At 57.0% G+C, this 18,812-nt stretch overlaps 2 protein-coding genes across 3 annotated transcripts; one reads left to right on the top strand and one right to left on the bottom strand.

Annotated features, from left to right (window-relative positions):
* Positions 1-2,321: 2,321 nt before the first annotated feature.
* Positions 2,322-11,495, top strand: THEM6 (thioesterase superfamily member 6). 2 transcript variants are annotated; one of them, XM_030921429.1, is made up of 2 exons: positions 2,322-2,985; positions 9,910-11,495. In XM_030921429.1, the coding sequence occupies exons 1-2, from the start codon at positions 2,632-2,634 to the stop codon at positions 10,021-10,023; spliced, it is 468 nt and encodes a 155-aa protein (XP_030777289.1). In that variant the 5' UTR covers positions 2,322-2,631; the 3' UTR covers positions 10,024-11,495. The 2 variants fall into 2 exon arrangements, with proteins under 2 accessions (XP_030777289.1, XP_010383771.1); XM_010385469.2 differs by having other exon boundaries at positions 2,322-3,144.
* A 4,152-nt stretch (positions 11,496-15,647) lies between these two features.
* SLURP1 (secreted LY6/PLAUR domain containing 1) lies at positions 15,648-17,135 on the bottom strand. The gene is made up of 3 exons (XM_010385470.2): positions 17,028-17,135; positions 16,503-16,622; positions 15,648-15,980 (listed from the first exon to the last, which is right to left on the bottom strand). The coding sequence occupies exons 1-3, from the start codon at positions 17,083-17,085 to the stop codon at positions 15,847-15,849; spliced, it is 312 nt and encodes a 103-aa protein (XP_010383772.1). The 5' UTR covers positions 17,086-17,135; the 3' UTR covers positions 15,648-15,846.
* Between the last annotated feature and the right edge of the window lie 1,677 nt (positions 17,136-18,812).

Below are 18,812 nucleotides of genomic sequence, written 5' to 3'. Positions count from 1 at the left end.
ATTGGTCTCCACACCTCTTATCTTTTTGTTTTGTTTTGTTTTTGTTTTTGAGACGGAGTCTCGCTCAGTCGCCCAGGCTGGAGTGCAGTGGCCGGATCTCAGCTCACTGCAAGCTCCGCCTCCCGGGTTTACGCCATTCTCCTGCCTCAGCCTCCCGAGGAGCTGGGACTACAGGCGCCCGCCACCTCGCCCGGCTAGTTTTTTGCATTTTTAGTAGAGACGGGGTTTCACCGTGTTAGCCAGGATGGTCTCGATCTCCTGACCTCGTGATCCACCCGTCTCGGCCTCCCAAAGTGCTGGGATTACAGGCTTGAGCCACCATGCCCGGCCCACACCTCCTATCTTAACCAGACACTCCTTTCTATTAATGCTAAGACTTTATAACTCTTTTTATTTATTATTTATTTATTTTTTTGTAGAGGTGAGGTCTCTCTATGTTGCCCAAGCTGGTCTCTAACTCCTGGGCTTAAACGGTCCTCGGCCTCCCCATGGCAAGGATTACAGAAATGGGCCACCATGCCTGGCCAACTTAACTCTTTCGACCAATCAGAAAATGTTTGAATCTGCCTATGACCTAGAAGTCCCTCTGTCACTTCCAGTTATCCCCACCTTTCTGGACCAAACCAATGTCCATCCTGCAAGTATTGATTGATGTCTTATGTCTCCCTAAAATTTGTAAAACCCAGTTGTAACCTGACCACTTTGGGTACAAGTTCTCAGGATCTTCTGAGTCCATGTCATGGGCCACAGTCACTTAGATTTGGCTCAGAATAAATCTCTTCAAACATTGCACGTGTTTCACTCTTTTTGTTGGCAGGGGGACAATGTGGGTGACCAGGAGGCTGCATTCTTTGAGCAATGGCCAACAGGCTCAACGGCTATGTCCTCAGTCCTTTCAACTCAAGCGGCCACCCTTCCCCGGGGCAGAGGGCTCAGAGCCAAGCCACAAGGTGACACTTCAGGGACAAGTGTGAGCAATGCTGGGGTGTTGGGAATAGGCCCCCAAAATCTGGCCATAAACTGACCTCAAAACTGGCCATAAACAAAATCTCTGCAGCACTGTGACATGTTCCTGATGGCCATGACGCCCACACTGGAAGGTTGTGGGTTTACCGGAATGAGGGCAAGGAACACCTGGCCCACCCAGGGCAGGAAACCGCTTAAAGGTGTTCTTAAACCACAAAAACCAGCATGAGCTATCTGTGCCTTAAGGACATGCTCCTGCTGCAGATAACTAGTCAAACTCAACCCTTTATTTTGGCCCATCCTTTGTTTCCCATAAAGGATACTTTTAACCTATAATCTATAAAAACAGTGCTTATCACTGGCTTGCTGTGAATAAATACGTGGGTAAATCTCTGTTGCAGGCTCTCAGCTCTGAAGGCTGTGGGACCCCTGATTTCTCACTCCACACCTCTACATTTCTGTGTGTGTGTCTTTAATTCCTCTAGCGCCGCTGGGTTAGGGTCTCCCCAGCTGAGCTGGTCTCGGGCACTGGGGGAGCTGCCCTGAGAGGTAGTGAGCTCCCTGTCCCTCCGGCTATCAAGCAGAGCCAGATGCCGCCCCGGGTAGCTTCTCCTTTAAGGGAGGTCCAGAACCCTGGAACCCGAGCCCAGGCCCAGGCCTGAATCCGGAGCTTGTTTAACCCAGCAATTCTGGGACCCCATCCCGGGTCGCCGGCATCCGCTGTCATTTGAGAGCCTGGGGCAGGCGGGGAGAGCTGGTCCGGCCTTCCCTGGGCCGCCTTTCCTCCCCAGCCTCGTAGGGAAGGGGCACAGGACAGCCGAGCTGTGCCACAGCCTGCTCGGCCTGTGCCCCAGGGCCTCCGGCGACACTTAAAGTCCGCAGCTGAGTCACTGACTCTCACCCGGGCTCCCCCACTTCCGCCCAGCCCTGATTTGCTCCGGTTTCAAAAGGGAGGAAGGGCGGGAATGCTTAGGAGGGGCCTAGGATTGCCAGGACCTTTAGGGAGTAGAATGAATGTCGTGAGGGCGACTAAGGAGGTACCGGCTGGGGCTGAAAATGCGCATGGGGACCAGAGCATGATTCGCCCTGAGCCGCTGAGCACGCCCTGCGGCTGGAGGTCCTGGAGCAGAAGCTAGGCTACCGCAGAGTCCGCTGCAGCGCCCCTGGCGACCGGGCTGGGTCCCATTTTCCACGAAAAGTCCCGCGGCTTCGGCCGCGGAGCTGCTGGAGCCTTTGACTGTGCTCAGTCGAAGGGCCGAATGGCCAGGGCCAGACCGCGTCTTCAGAGCCTGGCGAGGGGCCCGCGCTGCTGGGGACGCGGAGACGCCGGGGCGCGCGGGCACCCTCGCGCCTGCAGCGACGCTCATGGCCGCCAGGTGCCGCTGTGGCGCTCAGCGCGCCGCCCGCCCCGCCCCGCCCCGGGGAACGCGAAAGTGGCGCGGGTCTGGGCGGCGGGACTGACCTCGTAGGGCGCTGAGGGTATCACGCAACCGTGGGCGGGGCTCCGGGCACCTCCCCCTCGGCCGGCCTCGCGCTGTGGTTCGCTCTGGCCGCGCTGCGCTCGCGAGTTCCCAAGAGGCCTGGCGGGCACCGTCGCCAGCGCCGCGGACACTGGCACCAGCGCCACCGGCTTCGCAGCACCCCGCGCCTGCCGCCGCCGCCGCGATGCTGGGGCTGCTGGTGGCGTTGCTGGCCCTGGGGCTCGCCGTCTTTGCGCTGCTGGACGGCTGGTACCTGGTGCGCTTCCCGTGCGCCGTGCTGCGCGCGCGCCTGCTGCAGCCGCGCGTCCGTGACCTGCTAGCCGAGCAGCGCTTCCCGGGCCGCGTGCTGCCCTCGGACTTGGACCTGCTGCTGCACATGAACAACGCGCGCTACCTGCGCGAGGCCGACTTTGCGCGCACCGCGCACCTGACCCGCTGCGGGGTGCTCGGGGCGCTGAGGGAGTTGCGGGCACACTCAGTGCTGGCGGCCTCGTGTGCGCGCCACCGCCGCTCGCTGCGCCTGCTGGAGCCCTTCGAGGTGCGCACCCGCCTGCTGGGCTGGGACGACCGCGCGTTCTACCTGGAGGCGCGCTTTGTCAGCCTGCGGGACGGCTTCGTGTGCGCGCTGCTGCGCTTCCGGCAGCACCTGCTGGGCACTTCACCCGAGCGTGTCGTGCAGCACCTGTGCCAGCGCAGGGTGAGCGGCCCCCGCCCCTGGCCCCGGAGCACGGCCTTTGCGGGACCTCCAGGGGCTTCTCCTAGTCCCCGGCCACCTCCCCTAGGGAAGGCCAGCTGCCTGCACCTCTTTCGGGTACTGCTGGAGTCCTGCCTCCTGCCGCTCCTGCCCCTCCCTCTCTACCGGGCATTCCTCACTGATGCCTTTGTTCATGGGGGTTCCTAGGGTCCTGGAATCAACTCCATAGTTTGGCTTAGCGTGCTTCCCTCCTGCCATTTCTTAACCTGGCGCCTCACGGTTTCATGTTCACTCCTCCCCTCTCGCCTGGGGTTCTGTTCTGTGGCTAGAGTGCTGAGCTCTCTCTCTGGTTCTTGGTCCTGAATATAGGCTGGAGGGGTGATCAGTTAGAAGAGGTTCCTAGGAGTTCCCAAGGACCTGAACCCCCCTTTCGCACAGCTTAGAGCTGAAGGCCTGGGTCCTGGACACCTGGGTTTGGGGTTGAAGTACCGAGCCGAGGAGCTGCAAGCATTTTGGCCTTTCTGCAGTTGGAGAGAGGAGGGCCATGCATCTCCCCAGGACTCGTTCCTTCCAGCAGGGCGGAACCTCCCCAGCAGCATGACAACTGGGGCCCTGGGGACGGCCACCAGGCCGATGTGGCCAGAGCAGATGCCTGAAAAGTTGCCTGGAGCGTCCATGCAGGAAGCCAGGGCTTAACCACCCCTGGTGTGCGTTAGGGCACTGCCGTCTCCGGTCTCGGACAGGTGCCTCCTGAGCAGAGGAGGGTCAATGTCTCACGTCAGTCCTAATGTTACAGGAAAGGGATTCAGATCCGGACCTCAAGAGAGGGTTCTTGGATCTTGTGTAAGAAGAAATTCAGGGCGAGTCTGCAGTGCAAAGTGAAAGCAAGTTTATTAAGAAAGTAAAGTGGTGAAAGAATAGCTGCTCCAAAGACTGAGTAGGACGTTCCTGTAACAGGAGGAACGCGTCCACCCTAGGTGCAATGCTTGTATATATGGGGAGGTGTGTTCTGCTACAAGGGTTTGTGATAAAGGATTAATTTTCTTAATTACAATTTTTTTTTTTTTTTTTTGAGATGGAGTCTCGCTCTGTCGCCCAGGCTGTAGTGCAGTGGCGTGGTCTGGGCTCACTGCAAGCTCCACCTCCCGGGTTCATGCCATTCTCCTGCCTCAGCCTCCCCACTACCTGGGACTACAGGCGCCCGCCACCACGCTCGGCTACTTCTTTGTATGTTTAGTAGAGACAGGGTTTCAAAATTAGGAATGCCTTTGTTCTCCAGATATCGGGGGTATCTGGACACTTCCAAGTCTGGGTCTGTTTAGTAAACATTATTAATTTGTTCCCTTAACTGTGTTTGAAATGCTTGTTCCCCGGTGCCATAAAGAAATAGCACTTGAACATAAATTTAATTTACTCAGCAAGGCCATTTTTACTTCTGCAGAAAGGGTACACTGGCCAGCAGCTTTGCCATGAGAGTACACTGAACAAAGGAGACAGGGTCGTTTATAACCTGATGCGTAACAATCGCTTTTATTTAAAGTGCGAACGGAATATTTAACGCATTTCAGCCAGGCATTTGCATCTTGATAGTCTGTTTTCATGGCTAAGGTCTGTCTTAGATCTCTTATTTTTACAATAGACACCCTAGTTTTATTAGATGTAGAAGCAACTAGTGTGAGATCTAGAACTGAGGCTACTGAAGAAGGGAGAGATGGGGGAATAATGCGTATTTTAAAAATACCTAGGGGGTCTTTTCCATTTATGTCAATCCCCATACCACAGAAGTGACTAAGGGCAGGCCTAGAGTTAGTTAAGGTGGAGGTGGTGATAGAGAGAAGGATAGGGTTACATTCATAAGGCTGACAGTTAGAAGGGGTAGTCCTTTCAGTGAAATAAATGAGGGATTTTAGAACTGCACAGACCTTTTATATGGAAGTCCAGCTTTGTTCCTGAGTAGTGTAAAGGGCGTAGTAGTCCCACTTACTATAAGGTTGCCAGGTGGTAGGAGCAGAAAATTAGCATCTTGGCTGCAGGTCATTGCAACAGGGAGTGCTAGGGTAACTGTCAGAGGGCTGGGACATAAGTATCTGTGAAAAGGCTAGCTGCTGTTGATCTTTTACATTTCCCCAAGGTATGACAAAGCAAGCATTAAAGGCAGTGGTCTGAGGTGAGTTACTTACAGTAATAACAAAGGAGCTAGTAACAAAATAAGGAAAGGAAGCAATATAGAAGGTATGTGAAAATTAAGCTTTCTTTAATTTAGTAGGGCTTGATCCTAGTACAGTAACCCATGATTCTGAGAGAAAGATGTTTTCTTGAAACATCTTTCAAGAAAAATGGTGGGACCATTTTTTCTTGGCTCTGCGGATGCCTGTCTCAGTGGTTAACAGCATGAAATAGCGTTCTTCCCAGGCTGGCTCAAGTGTTTTCTTTCTGTCTTTTGATGAGGACGTGGTTTTCAGGCTGGTGCTGGTATACTGGCAATTCTAGGGGCGGTAGCTGTGCTAAAAGACTTTGAGTTCCCAGGGAAGGGAAAGTGGAAGATAAATTAAGTATATAACTTTTGCTGCATATCCGGGGCTTGAGGCCCCACGGTAATGCCTCCTGCTCCGTTCCTGCTCAGCGCAGCCCAGGGGACGCTGCGGCCCTGCTTCCTCTTAACGTCTTGGCCTCTTGAGGCCTTCACTGCCCCTGTGCACTGTGGCCTTGGACATGAGGGGCCTTGTGACTTACCCGGCCGCCTTTGGGCCTTAAGAAAGCTAAGCACCATTTTATATTTGACAGTGCTTTTTGTGTGATTTTATACCAGATAAGTTAAATCTTACCTTTATATTAATGTGCTATTAATGTTAAACTTAATAAAATCTTGTAGACATTATTTATTCAATTTTAATGTCTGACTAGAAGATAAGATTTCTATAGACTCTTTTTAAGCTTTTATGATTTCTGTTAAAGAGCAGGTTAGTGCTTTAAGAAAAGTCTGTTGTGCTTTTAATGGCCAGTTCACAGAAAAACTGCATGATACCCCTTTAACTTTAGCCAATATGTTTACATACAGAATTTCCTTTACAGTTAACACTTTAAAACTTGCTTAAACCTTTAAAACAAAATATGTTTTTTAACTTTTTAATGTAGGTAAAAATCCATATTCTTATGCCTCCTTATAGTCCTGTTATTAAAAGTGTATTTTATTTTTCTTACATACCTTGTGTATAAACTGTTTTTTAAAAAAATAATTTTACATTCAGGAGGCCTAATTACTTTTAAATTATACACTATTTCTTGCATAAATTCCCTTTTATAGCTTTTCTTAAGACTTTCACAATCTTGAACATGTCTTAACTTTATGCCTGCCTTTTACACTGTTTATTTTTCCTAGTTTCACCCTCTGTGTCTTCCTTTGATTTCTGTCTCTTCCAGTTTCTCTCTTATTCTTTCCCTCTATATTTTAATTTCTCTTTCTCTCTCTCTCTCTCTCTCTCTCTCTCTCTCTCTGTCTCTCTCTCTCTCTCATCATCATCCCATGTCCCGTACGGATTGCTGCCAAATCGTTTGAAATGCTTGTTCCCCGGTGCCGTACAGAAATAGCACTTGAACATAAATTTAATTTACTCAGCAAGGCCATTTTTACTTCCTGCAGAAAGGGTACACTCGCCAGCAGCTTTGCCAGGAGAGTACACCGAACAAAGGAGACAGGGTCATTTATAACCTGACGCACCCACCCTGTGGCTGTGTCCGGTTTCCATTGGCTGGAACGGGACCTCACACTCTGTGTTTGTCCTGACTGGCTAACAGCTTAGAACTTTGTAAAAGAGGCAAAGGCGTAGGAGAGCAAAGGAAGGAAGTAATTTGTGGGATGCCGAAAAAGGTAAAAACACCTTCAAATAAGGAAGAGGAACAGGCTATGACCCAATGCTTGCTTGGAGCAGTATAAGCGTGCCAGGGCAAATATTTAGGCTAAATTGTGGGAGCTAAGAACATAAAGTACATTGATTTCTTTATCACGGCTAGCAGATATTTAAGAATGTTAGCACAGGTCTTTGAATAAGTTTTGCTTTTAAGAGAGGTTACTATTCCTCATTACATCAGGAGGAAAGTCTTTGGAAAGTCTACTTTACTTTTTACAACTGTGGACACCTAGAGGCTTGGAATGTCGCACTTTCTGAGGATGCAGCCCAGCAGGCCCCAGCTTCATTTCCCAGCCCTCGCTCAAAATGGAGTCACTGGTTCCAACGCCTCTGACACTGAGAGGTCATGTCAGGGGTGGGGAAACTGAGGCTCAGGAGCGACGGCACTGCACAAAGCTGCACAGCAGGCCACAGGGCACAGCTCCCTGGTCTTCTGTTTCTGTTGAGTCATGTGAACCAAAAAGTATCCAAGATGGGTCTCAGTCAATTTAGAAAGTTTATTTTGCCAAGGATAAGGACACACCAGTCCTGAGGACACGTGGACACGTGCCCAAGGGGGTTGGGGCACAGCTTGCTTTTATACATTTCCAGGAGGCACAGTACGTCAAGCACTATATGAAGGTTTCACATTGATGCCCTCTGGAAGGGGGGCTTCCGGGTCATAGGTAGATTTAAAAGTTTTCTGATTGGCAGTTGGTTGAAAGAGCTATTATCAGTAGAAAGGCATGTCTGGATTAAGATAAGGGCTGTGGAGACCTAGGTTTTATTATGCAGATGAAGCCTCCAGGCTTCAGGCTTCAGAGGGATTAGATTGTAAAAGTTTCTTGTTAGACTTAAGGTCTGTGTTGTTAATGCTGGAGGGCATAATGAGGCCTGTCTCACACCCTCTTTACGGCCTCGGCTAGTCTTTCAGGTTAAATGTGGAGGGCCCTGGCCTATTGGAAGAAGTTCATTCAGATGGTTGGGGGTACCTTCGGATGTTATTTTTGGTTTACAGTTGGGAACCCCTGAAGGGCCTAGATCTCTCTTTGCCCCCAGGTGCTGGGCTCTGTATGTCTTTCATGCATCTAGAGTCCAGAGGGGAAGCCACTAAGGCTGAGAGCCGGGCACGGAGGCCGAGGAGATGGGGAACCAGGCTTGCTTTTCCGGGAAAGAGGACGTGATAAAATCAGGCATGGGCTGGTTGGTGAGGTCCCTGTGGGAGGGAAGGCTGGGACCCAGAACAGCAGAGACCCTGTTGGTGACGTGGAAAGACGGGTGCAGTTTGGGCAGGCTGAGCCAGGGTGGGGTCTTGCATGTTGAGAGGCTGGCCTGCGGTGATGTGACCAAAGGGGAAGAGCTGGGCTGGAGCAAGTGTTGGTCACATGGTTGAAACTAGTTAGGGAGGGAGGGGAGTCGTCCAGGGAAGAGTCCAGGCCTAGCTCTGCTGGGACTTGCCATGGGGGTCCTGGCCCATCTGTAGGTAAGGTCTGGGCTCTATATCTCTGAGCATATCTGTATGCTGCTCTTCTCTGCAGTGGGGGTGGGCCTGTGCCTGGCCTGTCCCCTCATTCTGGGCGTTCCCAATGCCCATCTGCAAGGCTGTGGACCCCTCAGGAGTGGCCTGGAGCCTGGCTCCCATTGCCACATGGTGGCTGTGTGTGTGGAGAGGGTTGATAGTAGAGTGGTCAGGCCCAGGCTGCCCTGGGGGATGAAGTGCCGTCCTCTGGGTGCCCTGGAGAAAGAAGAGGACTCAGTGAGCCCTGTCTGGTACCTTCTCGGAGGAGGGCTCCCATCCTGGCCCTCTGTCCCCTGCCATGCGCGTCGGTGTGAAGAGACCACCAAACAGGCTTTGTGTGAGCAATAAAGCTTTTTGATCACCTGGGTGCAGGCGGGCTGAGTCCGAAAAGAGAGTCAGCGAAGGGAGATAAGGGTGGAGCGGTTTTATAGGATTTGGGTAGGTAAAGGAAAATTACAGTCAAAGGGGTGTTGTTCTCTGGCGCACAGGAGTGGGGGTCACAAGGTGCTCAGTGGGGGAGCTTTTTGAGCCAGGATGAGCCAGGAAAAGGAATTTCACAAGATAATGTCATCGCTTAAGGCAAGGACCGGCCATTTTCACTTCTTTTGTGTTGGAATGTCATCAGTTAAGGCGAGGCAGGGCATTTGCACTTCTTTTTTTTTTTTTTTTTTTTTTGAGACAGAGTCTCGCTCTGTCGCCCGGGCTGGAGTGCAGTGGCCGGATCTCAGCTCACTGCAAGCTCCACCTCCCGGGTTTACGCCATTCTCCTGCCTCAGCCTCCCGAGTAGCTGGGACTACAGGCGCCCGCCAACTCACCCGGCTAGTTTTTTGTATTTTTTAGTAGAGATGGGGTTTCACCGTGTTAGCCAGGATGGTCTCGATCTCCTGACCTCGTGATCCGCCCGCCTCGGCCTCCCAAAGTGCTGGGATGACAGGCTTGAACCACCGCCCCGGCCGCATTTGCACTTCTTTTGTGATTCTTCAGTTTCTTCAGGCCATCTGGGCATATACGTGCAAGTCACAGGGGATGCGATGGGCTCGGGCTCAGAGGCCTGACATCCCCTGTCACCCTGAGGCCTCTGGATTTCTTGTCTGCCTTTCCCAACCTGCCAACTTCATGGGCGTCTGGCTGGGTTCTGGGGATGGTCCCTAGGGGAGATGGGCCTGGCACAAGCAGGGCCGTGTCAAGGTGGGTATGTAGGCGCCACACAAGTATGCAGGGCCTGGGGAGGCATGGGCAAAGCATGGCAGGCCGCGAGGCAGGGTCTCCTAGAAGGTCATGGGCTGGGGAGCAGTGTGGGCAGTGGCCCAGAGGTGAGAAGGCTGCAGCTTGGCTGGGTGTCCCCTTTCTGTCCACTGCAGGTGGAGCCCCCTGAGCTGCCCGCTGACCTGCAGCACTGGATCTCCTACAACGAGGCCAGCAGCCAGCTGCTCCGCATGGAGAGTGGGCTCAGTGATGTCACCAAGGACCAGTGACCACCACCTTCACACCCTGCCTGCTCCGGCCACCATCCTGGGCCTGGGGGCTGCCTGAAGATGGGCAGGCTGGGCTGCACTCTCTTCCAGCTGGAGTGGCCTCCTGACCAGCTGGCCCACCCCTCTTCAACCACTGGGCCCCCCCAGTTATTGATAGCCCTCTGTGCTGGGCTCCACACTAGGCAGAGGGAGGGGGTGGCATCGGCATCCTCACCTAGCTCTGCCCTCAAGGTGAGGATGGATGAGCAAAGGGGAGTCCTGTCTCGCCCTACAATGAGGCCACTCGTGTGGGCCTAGGTAGGGGAGGACGGTGCCTGGAGCAGAGGGACCCACAGGTGCCTCCTGAGTCTAGATTCTGGCTCTGACCACTGCAAGGGCTGAGGCAGGGCCAAGCCAGAGCATCCTGGGTACAGGCCTGGGCTCTCCAGGGCCTGGGCCTGATTCAGGTGCAGTGGGCACTCCTGAAGGGTCAGAGCAGCATCTGCCAGGCAGTCTCCTCTGGCTTCCACTGAGGTGGATGGAGGCCTGGGGCAGAGCCTGGGTGGTCAGAGGCTGGGGCTGGAGGCAGATGGAAGGGAGGCATTTGCCGACAGAGGACAGGGCACCCGGGCTCCCCGCTGCAGTCGGCCTTGCCTCCTCCTCCTCCTCCAGTCAGGCTGGATGGGAGGGTAGCCTTGTGGCTGAGAGGGGCCAGACTAGGTGACGGGGTGGCACAGGGGCTCCTGGAGAGGCAGCAGGCTTCCTGCTGGGGGTCCCTTGTGGGAGGGAACAGAGCAGGCGTGGGTCTCTGCAGGGGTGTGCTTGCCCACTCCCACCCCTCAGTGCCCACCAGGGCCATGCTCTGTGACTGGGGCTGATCCCTGCCCTCTCTGGGCCTGTAGTACCGCAGGCCTCTGTCCCAGTCGCTGGCCCGGCCAGCAGGCATCTTCTTAACAACTCTGCCCTCTGTATTTAGCGTGTTCCTTGTCAGCTGCTGGGCTGGCCCTGCCTTGCACTAGCAGAGCCTCTCCTGGCAGCTTCTCAGGCCTCCCTAATGGAGACACCAGGCTACCAGGACACTGGCCGGGGCCACCCCCTCCTGCCTAATACCTCACCTTACAGCTGGGGAAACTGAGGACTGGAATGCCCAGAGTCACCGAGGCAAAGTCCCAGCCTCAGGCTCCAGCTGATGCCCTCAGCTCCCAGAGAGGGGGTGCCCTGTCTAGCTGGGTGCGGGGGTCATTCTTGTCAGCTCAGGGCCCTGTGCCCACTTGCCTGTGCCCCTGCATCTGTGCCTGCACATCCAGAACTGCCTCTTTGCCGCTGCCTCCAGGAAGCCCGCCTCGAGCCAGAGCCAGGAGCTACAGCGCTGCCCCGACAGAACATGCCCGCCCCCACTGCTGTTCTTGACTTATAGCCACCACTGGAAAGCTGCAATCTTTCTGTTTTATTTAAAGAAAGCCCAACATTAAAGGGTTTTCATTGCAAGCGTGCTGGGGAGGTCCTTGTTTCTGAGCTCCTACCACCACCACCATCCAGACGGGCTGAGGTGGGGCCCATTCCCAGGATGGGTTTTCTGGCAAGGGGGGCTATCCAGGCTTCTTGGGCTCCCATGAACTTAGGGATCAGGCTGGCAGGGCAGCACTTGTCCTCATCCCGTGGGGCATAGGACTGAGGCCAAGAAGGTGCTGCTCAAAGCCCCCTGGGGAGCCCTTCCTGCTGTGGCCCCCCTGGTTCCCAGCTCTGAGGCTTGCAGCGCCATCTGCAGATGCCGGCTCCAGGTTGCTGGTCTCCCTCCTTCAGGGATTACCCTGGAGGTCATGCCCCAGACTCTGGGTCTGGGCCTCCAGCCTCCCAGAGCCTCTGGCAGGGTGCGGGCAGCCCCTGGGGGCAGAGGTCAATGGATTTTGGTGGGTGGTGGGCGGGAGGCAGAGCATAGGGGCTGATCTGCAGGCCCTTCAAAAGGGGTGGGGGGGAGTGGGACCCTCCCGGACATAAAGGTGAATGAGGTGGGGTGTGGCCACGTCCATGCTCTGACCACCTTCCCGGGAGGGTCCAGAAGGCTCTGAGGGCCAGGGAAGGAGTGGGTACTTGGAAGCAGCTATGAACCCAGCGTTTACTGATGGGGCAGTAGGGCTGGAGAGGGGAAGCAAACTTGTGCGGCAAGTCGGGGGTCTGCAGCCAGGGCGGTTGCCCAGAAGCCTCTGTTCTTTCTTGGGGGTCCTTGGGGGAGGTGGCTCGTGGGGTCACCATGGGTGTCTGAGCTGAGTGTTACAAGACAAGCTTCCCAGTGGGGCTGCAGACGAGGCTGTGGGGATGCTGTCCAGCCAGTGGTCATGAGCAGCTGCCTGAGCCCTGGTGCAGGGCGTGGGCGACAGGACGGGGTGCCTGGGGAGTTGGGGGGCCACTATGTGATGATGCCATTGCGGTCCCTGGCTCAGCAGCTGTCCCCGGGTCGTGGAAGGCACATTGGCCTGGATGGGGAGTGGGGCTCAGTGACTGGACTAGGGATGAGTGTATCCAATGTACATATGCATGTGCGTGCCTGTGTGCATTCGTGTGTGTGTGCATTTGTACGGGCGTGCACAAGCAACAGAGCTTCAAGGTGGTTGAATGGGCAACACCCGCAGGCCTCTGGGACTTCTCTCTCCATACGGAGGCTGAAGGTTTGAGCCAGCAGGGCCCTCTCTTGGTCTTGTTTTTGGAGGATGGGCGGACCACAGGGTGGAGGAGAGCCCTTGTTGGCTGTGATGGTGCTGATTCCTGCCAGCAGGACCGGCCTGGGTCAGTGAATGGGCGACTGGGATTGGAAGCGAGCCAGTGCCTTGTCCTGGCAGGGCCACTGGAGCCCACTCTGCTCCTGTGGGCCTACCACCTCAGAGGAGTTAGAGGGCAGCGACTGCTTCAGCCCGCGTCCTTCCCCCAAGGCCAACAGCTGCAGATTTTCTGCCCCAGCCGCCCCCACCCCCGGAGGTGTCTGCACAGTGTCCAGGTGCTGGGCCCAGGAGGCCCTTGGTGGATGCTAGTGAAGAAGGGACAGGTACAGGGTATGGGAGTGTGTCCAGAGGTCCTAGGGTGGTGGCTGTGCACGGGTCCGTCATCCTGGGGGAGTGGGCACTGTGCCCTCTGATGGCCAGGTGGACAGTGCCTTGGTGGGTGTCCCCGGGGCTCACCCTGGGCCAGTTACCTACTCAGTCTCAGCACCCAGCCACTGCCTCTAGGCTCAGTCTGCTAAGTGGCCACTGTTGTGTCCCCTCAGGGCCCAGGGACACAGATCCCCACATCTGAGGCCTTGCTGAGTGGAGTTCGGCTGTGCCTGGTGTCCGGAATTCTGGGACAGCAGGACCATCGCCCACCTCATGGACAGGGAAACAGACTAAGGCAGGGAATTCCCAGTGTGGCCCCCAAGGGCTCAACGAGGCAGGCCAAAGGGGCTGAAGCGGCCCAGGCCGCCGCTTCCCGCATGACTTCCCCTCTGGACACCTGCGAGTTGAGGGCACTCTTGGGGAGGTGGAGGGTCTTGCTCCTGAGGGCAGGGAGGGACGCCCTACGGTCTGCACACCCCTCTCCTTTATCTTAGAGATTTCTCAAAGCTGCGGAAGAGTAGCACTGGCTCCTTTGACCTCTCCGCGGTAGTGGGGTTCAGAAGGGCCTCCGCTTCCCCTCCGCGCAGTAGGGTCTAGTGGCCCGGTTGGGCGCCCTTCTCCCTCCCCTCCACCGCCACCTCTTGCAGCTGGCTGCTTCCCCGCCAGCTTTTCCCACGTCCTGCGGCGGTCACGGATGCGGCGCCCACTCCCTTCCCTAGACCCCGCGCGCCCCAGTGGTGAGCGCCTGGCCCCCGCGAGCCCACCCCGTGGGCGCGCCCTCCCGAGGTCGCTGGTGGACCGTGGACTCCCCACGCATTTCCTGGGAGGGTCGCGGCGACAGGCAGGGCGGGAGTCTCGCTGAAGGAGTCTCGCTGACATCTTTCAAGGCCCCGGAGAGTCCTTCAAGGGGGCCTCTCTGGCAGCTTTCTCTAACTGAGTTGAGCCACAGACTTGAATGCTGCATTCCTCCACCAAGCCTCAGTCTCCCTTCCTGCAGAATGGAGCCATGACCGGTCCTCCAGGCCGGCCGAGAGGGCCAGGGCTCTCTGAACTCTGTGCTGCGGGACCCCGGGGTCCAGGCGGCGCAGCCGCGCTCGCAGTGCAGGTTCCTGGCAGAGTGCACAGGGTCGCTGCGTGCTCGCGGAGAGAGCTCTGGGAGGGGTCTTCGCGGCGCGGGTTCCCGGGCTCGGGCGCGCGCCCTCTGCTGGCTGCGCGGGGTCAGCGCCGGGGGACCCCTGCAGGTGCCTTCCCAGGCATGGGGGCCCCCGCTGAGCCCTCCCACTGCGCTCCGAAAGAGCCTGGAGGCCTCACCCCATTGCGCCGCTGGGGACGCCGCCAGAGATGCGGCGACTTTTTGCTTGGTGCACCTGGTGAGGTCAAGGCCCTTGCCCCTTGGCTCCAATCCAGGCCCTGGTGAGGCCCTTGGAGGTCCGGCCATGACCCAGGGGACGTGCCCTAACGGGAAGCCACACCGCAGGCCCGGTGCTGGTAGCGGGGAGGCCCCGGGGAGCCTTTCAAGGGGGCCTCTCTGGCAGCTTTCTCTGGTCGGGGCTGCTCCCCAGGGAGAGCATTTAATTCCTGGTATTTCTGGGAGGGCGTAGAGGTAGGGGTAGGTTCGGACATCTGGGCCCTTCATAGAGGTGAGCTCTCACAGGGGTCCTGGGCGACCCCCGCCACTGCCCTGGCTACTCCCGCGTGCGCCTGGGGTATGCCCAGCTGGTCAGACCGCTGCCTGTTGCATACTGCTCCCACCCCAGCAGCCACAGGTGCCCGCACGACCCCATGGGCATGGCCCAGCTGACGTGTGGGGCCTTAGAACCCAAGACCTAGCTGGGCAGCGCTTAGAAGGTGTGCAGCCCAGGGGACACCAGGGGACTGGGGCCTGAAGAGGGGCAATGTCTGGGGGTGGCTCAGGCCCACAGCAGCCCGTGCTCCCCACTGGCTCTGCCCACCTCCTGACAGTGGCGACAGTGGCACAGAGCACTGTGACTGTGATGGGACAGCCAGGGCCAGGCAGAGGGGGAAGCAAGCCTGAAAGTCAGGTCTCCTGGGTCCTGAGGACCCTGGGCTCCTCCTCCTCTATTCTCCTCAGCCGTCCCAAGGGGATAGCGGGCAGTTGTCAGAGGAGGTGACTGAAACCGTGGAGCTGTGTGGTACCAGCAGGCCCAGGTGCACACATCCAGGAAGACCCCCTGGGCCGCGCAGGCAGCACCAGATGTATCCACCCTGGGAGGAAAGTGGATTCCCACTCTGAGCTTCCTTTCCACTCTAGGGTGGGAGTGACGCCTCCAGGGTCTGCAGGGGAGATTCTTAGCGGGAGGAGATGTTCCCTGGGCTAAGGAACAGGTCTTGGTCTGGGACGCCAGGCTAGTTTGCATCAGGAAAGGGGCCCAGGAGGCATTTCTTCCCCTAAGTCTCTCTTTTCCTGTCTGTGAAATGGGTCACAGAGGCTCTGGGTGATAGGGAGGAGCAGGTGCCTAGAATGTGCTGTCATTCAGCCTGGCTCTCCTGAAGGCCAGCTCCACATGGTGTCAGTGCCCAGGAAGGACAAAAGTCATCTCCACTCTTTGCTTATTTATGTTTTATACGTGTGGGGTATGGAAGGCAGAGGGTGCCCCTGGTATGGTTCTCTCCCCTCAGACCCCTTGAGTGAGCTGTGCCCCGGCAGCAGGAAGCAGGGGGCAGTGACCGCAGATGGAGCCAGGCCCCGTCAGAGAGGAGGTGCCTGAGGAGCACCTTCCAGCCTGCCGCCCTCGGTTCAGAGGTCCGAGTTGCAGAGGTCTCGGAAGCAGCAGTAGACCAGGTGGGCGGCCCCGATGCTGTCGGGGTCGGTGGCCATACAGGAGCGGGAGCAGGAGCGGGTCACCACGGGGCTCTGGTTGAAGGGGAACTCTGCAGGGTGGGCCAGTGTCAGAACCCACACTCCCCTGCAGCGCCTCCCTGCTGCTGCACTGCTCCCAACCGCTGTCCACTGACCTCGCCCTCCCTGCAATCCCCGTTCCCAATAGCCCACATCTGTGAAGCTGCCCGGGGCCCAGCCCTCCTCCGACTGTGACCTGTTCATGAATTATTAGGACTTGTCGGACCTCTGAAGTGCCTGCCCTGAGATGGGAGCCCGAGCCCAGAGGCTGTGGCAACACCACCCAGTGGGTCTGTGTCAGAGCTGGTGTTTGAGCCCCCAGGGGACCCCGACAATTAAGCCCCACCCACCTCCAGCGCCCGGTGCCCAAGGACTGGATCTCTGAGGGGGCTGTGCCACCCTCGAAGGCACCCCAGCCAAGGTGTGGCAGCCTGTTCTGCCCATCCCACCTGCTGCCTTTTGGGCTGAGGGGAGCACCAGCAAAGGAGGGAGGCACTTGGGGGAGGTGGCCCTGACTCCAGTGCACCCAGCACTGCCGTGGGGCCTGGACTCACCTGCCTCCACCGTCACCAGTGTGGTCATGCAGGCTGTGTCCTCCGGCTTGCAGTAGGTAATGGTCTTGCAGGAAGCACTGACCATGGGCTGCTCGCAGGTGTAGCACTTGAGGGCCTTACCTAGGTGAGGGATGGGGGCAGAACCTCATCACCTGGCCTCGGGGGCCTCATCCTGGAACCAGGAGGCAGGGGCTGAAGGAGTCTCGCTGACATCTTTCAAGGCCCTGGGGAGCCCTTCAAGGGGCCTCTCTGGCAGCTTTCTCTAACTGAGCTGAGCCACAGACTTGAATGCTGCATCCCTCCACCAAGCCTCTGTCTCCCTTCCTGCAGAATGGAGCCATGACCCCTGTCCCAGGGTGAAGCTGGGCTCTGGGACCCAGGAGGGTCACTGAGAATGAGGAGTATGAGCCTCATGGGGGCCTAAGGAGGCTCTTGGCTCCAAAGCACCCCTAACGGCCCCATCCCCCTAGGAGGTGGGCAGATAAGCTCAGGGGCAGGGTCCCCACCAACCTGCGGCCTACTCACCGCAGCCCATGCTCCAGGCTGCCACAAGCAGCAGCTGCACAGCCCAGCGAGAGGCCATTGCTCCGTGGTCAGGAGCAACGAGAGGCAGCCAGCCTCACATCAAGGATTTATACTCAGCCCCTTGGGCACTGGCTCCTGGGCGGTGGCAGAACCGGCCGTGTGAGTCAGGAAGGCGAAGGCGGTACAGGGCCCAGTGGGGAGGCAGCTGGCAGGAACATGGCAGGCAGGCAGGGAGCTGGATCTGGGAGCTCTGAGGACAGTGACCCTGCCCTCTGCTTGCACACCTCCAACACTGGGGAACTCACTCTTCCCCAGCCATGTCCAGTGGTCCTGGGACAGCTGTGACAGAGCAGGCCTTTCCCACTGAGCTCAGACTGCCCCTCGAATGAGCCCCCATGTCCTGGCTGTGCCTCTGGGGTTCACATAGGCCACCCAGCCCCAACCTGGGGGACCCTTAAGACCCGGGTCAGTGTGGCCTCTGCCCTTGTTGCTCTAGCCCTGCCTGGCACCCCCTCCCTGCAGCCTGGCCTGCAGCCCTCTCCACAGACCTCTACCTCGTCTGTGTACACCTGATACACACCTGCAAAGTAGAGGCCAGAGGTAGGAAGCAGGTGTCAGGTGACGGTAGCGTGGGCCAGCTAGACCTCTCTCAGGCTGACAAGGTTGGGCCCAGGAGTGGCCCCTCATCACTGCCAGCCCCTTCCCACTAATGACCTTTATACCAAGCCTAAGTTTCTTGGTTTTAGGTTCCTGACAATAGGATTCTGCTCACCCTCCAGCCTCCTGGCCTGACTGTGTTGTCTGCTCTTTACTGCATGCCCCCCACCACACCCTGTTCCATATCCATGCCTGCCTATGCCATGCCACTCAGTGACCACATTACCTGGTCTCCCATCTGATGTCCAACATCTTCCCCATGCTGTGAGGCCCACTAAGGTGCTCCTCTCCACAGTCCTTCTAGGTATACTAGCCTCTCTGGTTTCTCTGTCCTGTGATGTCCTAATGGGTGGTTGCATAGATGGATGAGTTGATGGATGGATGGATGGGGGATGGATGAATGGGGGATGATTAGGGGATGGATAGGGGATGGATGGATACATGGGTGGGGGATGGATGGGTGAATGAATGGGGGATGGATGGGTTGATGAATGGGTGGATGGGTGGATGAATGAGTGGGTGGATGGGTGGAGGATGAATATGGGATGGATGGGTGGATGGTGGGAGATGGATGGGAAATGGGTGGAGGATGTATGGGTGAATGGGTCGGGAATTAATAGAGGATGGATGGGGGATGGATGGATGGATGGGTGGGTGGGTGGATGGATGGGTGGATATGTGGGGGATAGATGGGGCATGGGTGGAGGACATATGGGTGGATGGGTGGGGGATGGATGGATGGATGGATGGATGGGAGATGGATGGGAAATGGGTAGAGGATGGATGGGTGGATGGGTGGGGGATGGATAGGAAATGGGTGGAGGACGTATGTTTGGATGGGTGGGGATGGATGGATGGGTGGATGGATGGGAGGTGGATGGGAAATGGGTGGAGGATGTATGGGTGGATGGGTGGGAGATGAGTGGAGATGAGTGGGGGATGGATAGATGAATGGATAGGTGGATGGATGGATGGATGAGTGGGTGGATGGATGGATGGATAGATGGCTAGATGGGTAGATGGATGAGTGGGGGATGAATATGGGATGGATGGGGGATGGATGGGTGGATGGGTGCAGGATGGATGGGAAATGGGTGGAGGATGGATGGGTGGATGTGTGGGGATGAG

Source organism: Rhinopithecus roxellana, chromosome 17 (assembly GCF_007565055.1).
Source record: "Rhinopithecus roxellana isolate Shanxi Qingling chromosome 17, ASM756505v1, whole genome shotgun sequence".
In the NCBI taxonomy this organism is placed as follows: domain Eukaryota; kingdom Metazoa; phylum Chordata; class Mammalia; order Primates; family Cercopithecidae; genus Rhinopithecus; species Rhinopithecus roxellana.
The sequence above is the reverse complement of the archived record's forward strand: the minus strand, read 5'-3'. Positions and strand labels throughout refer to the sequence as shown.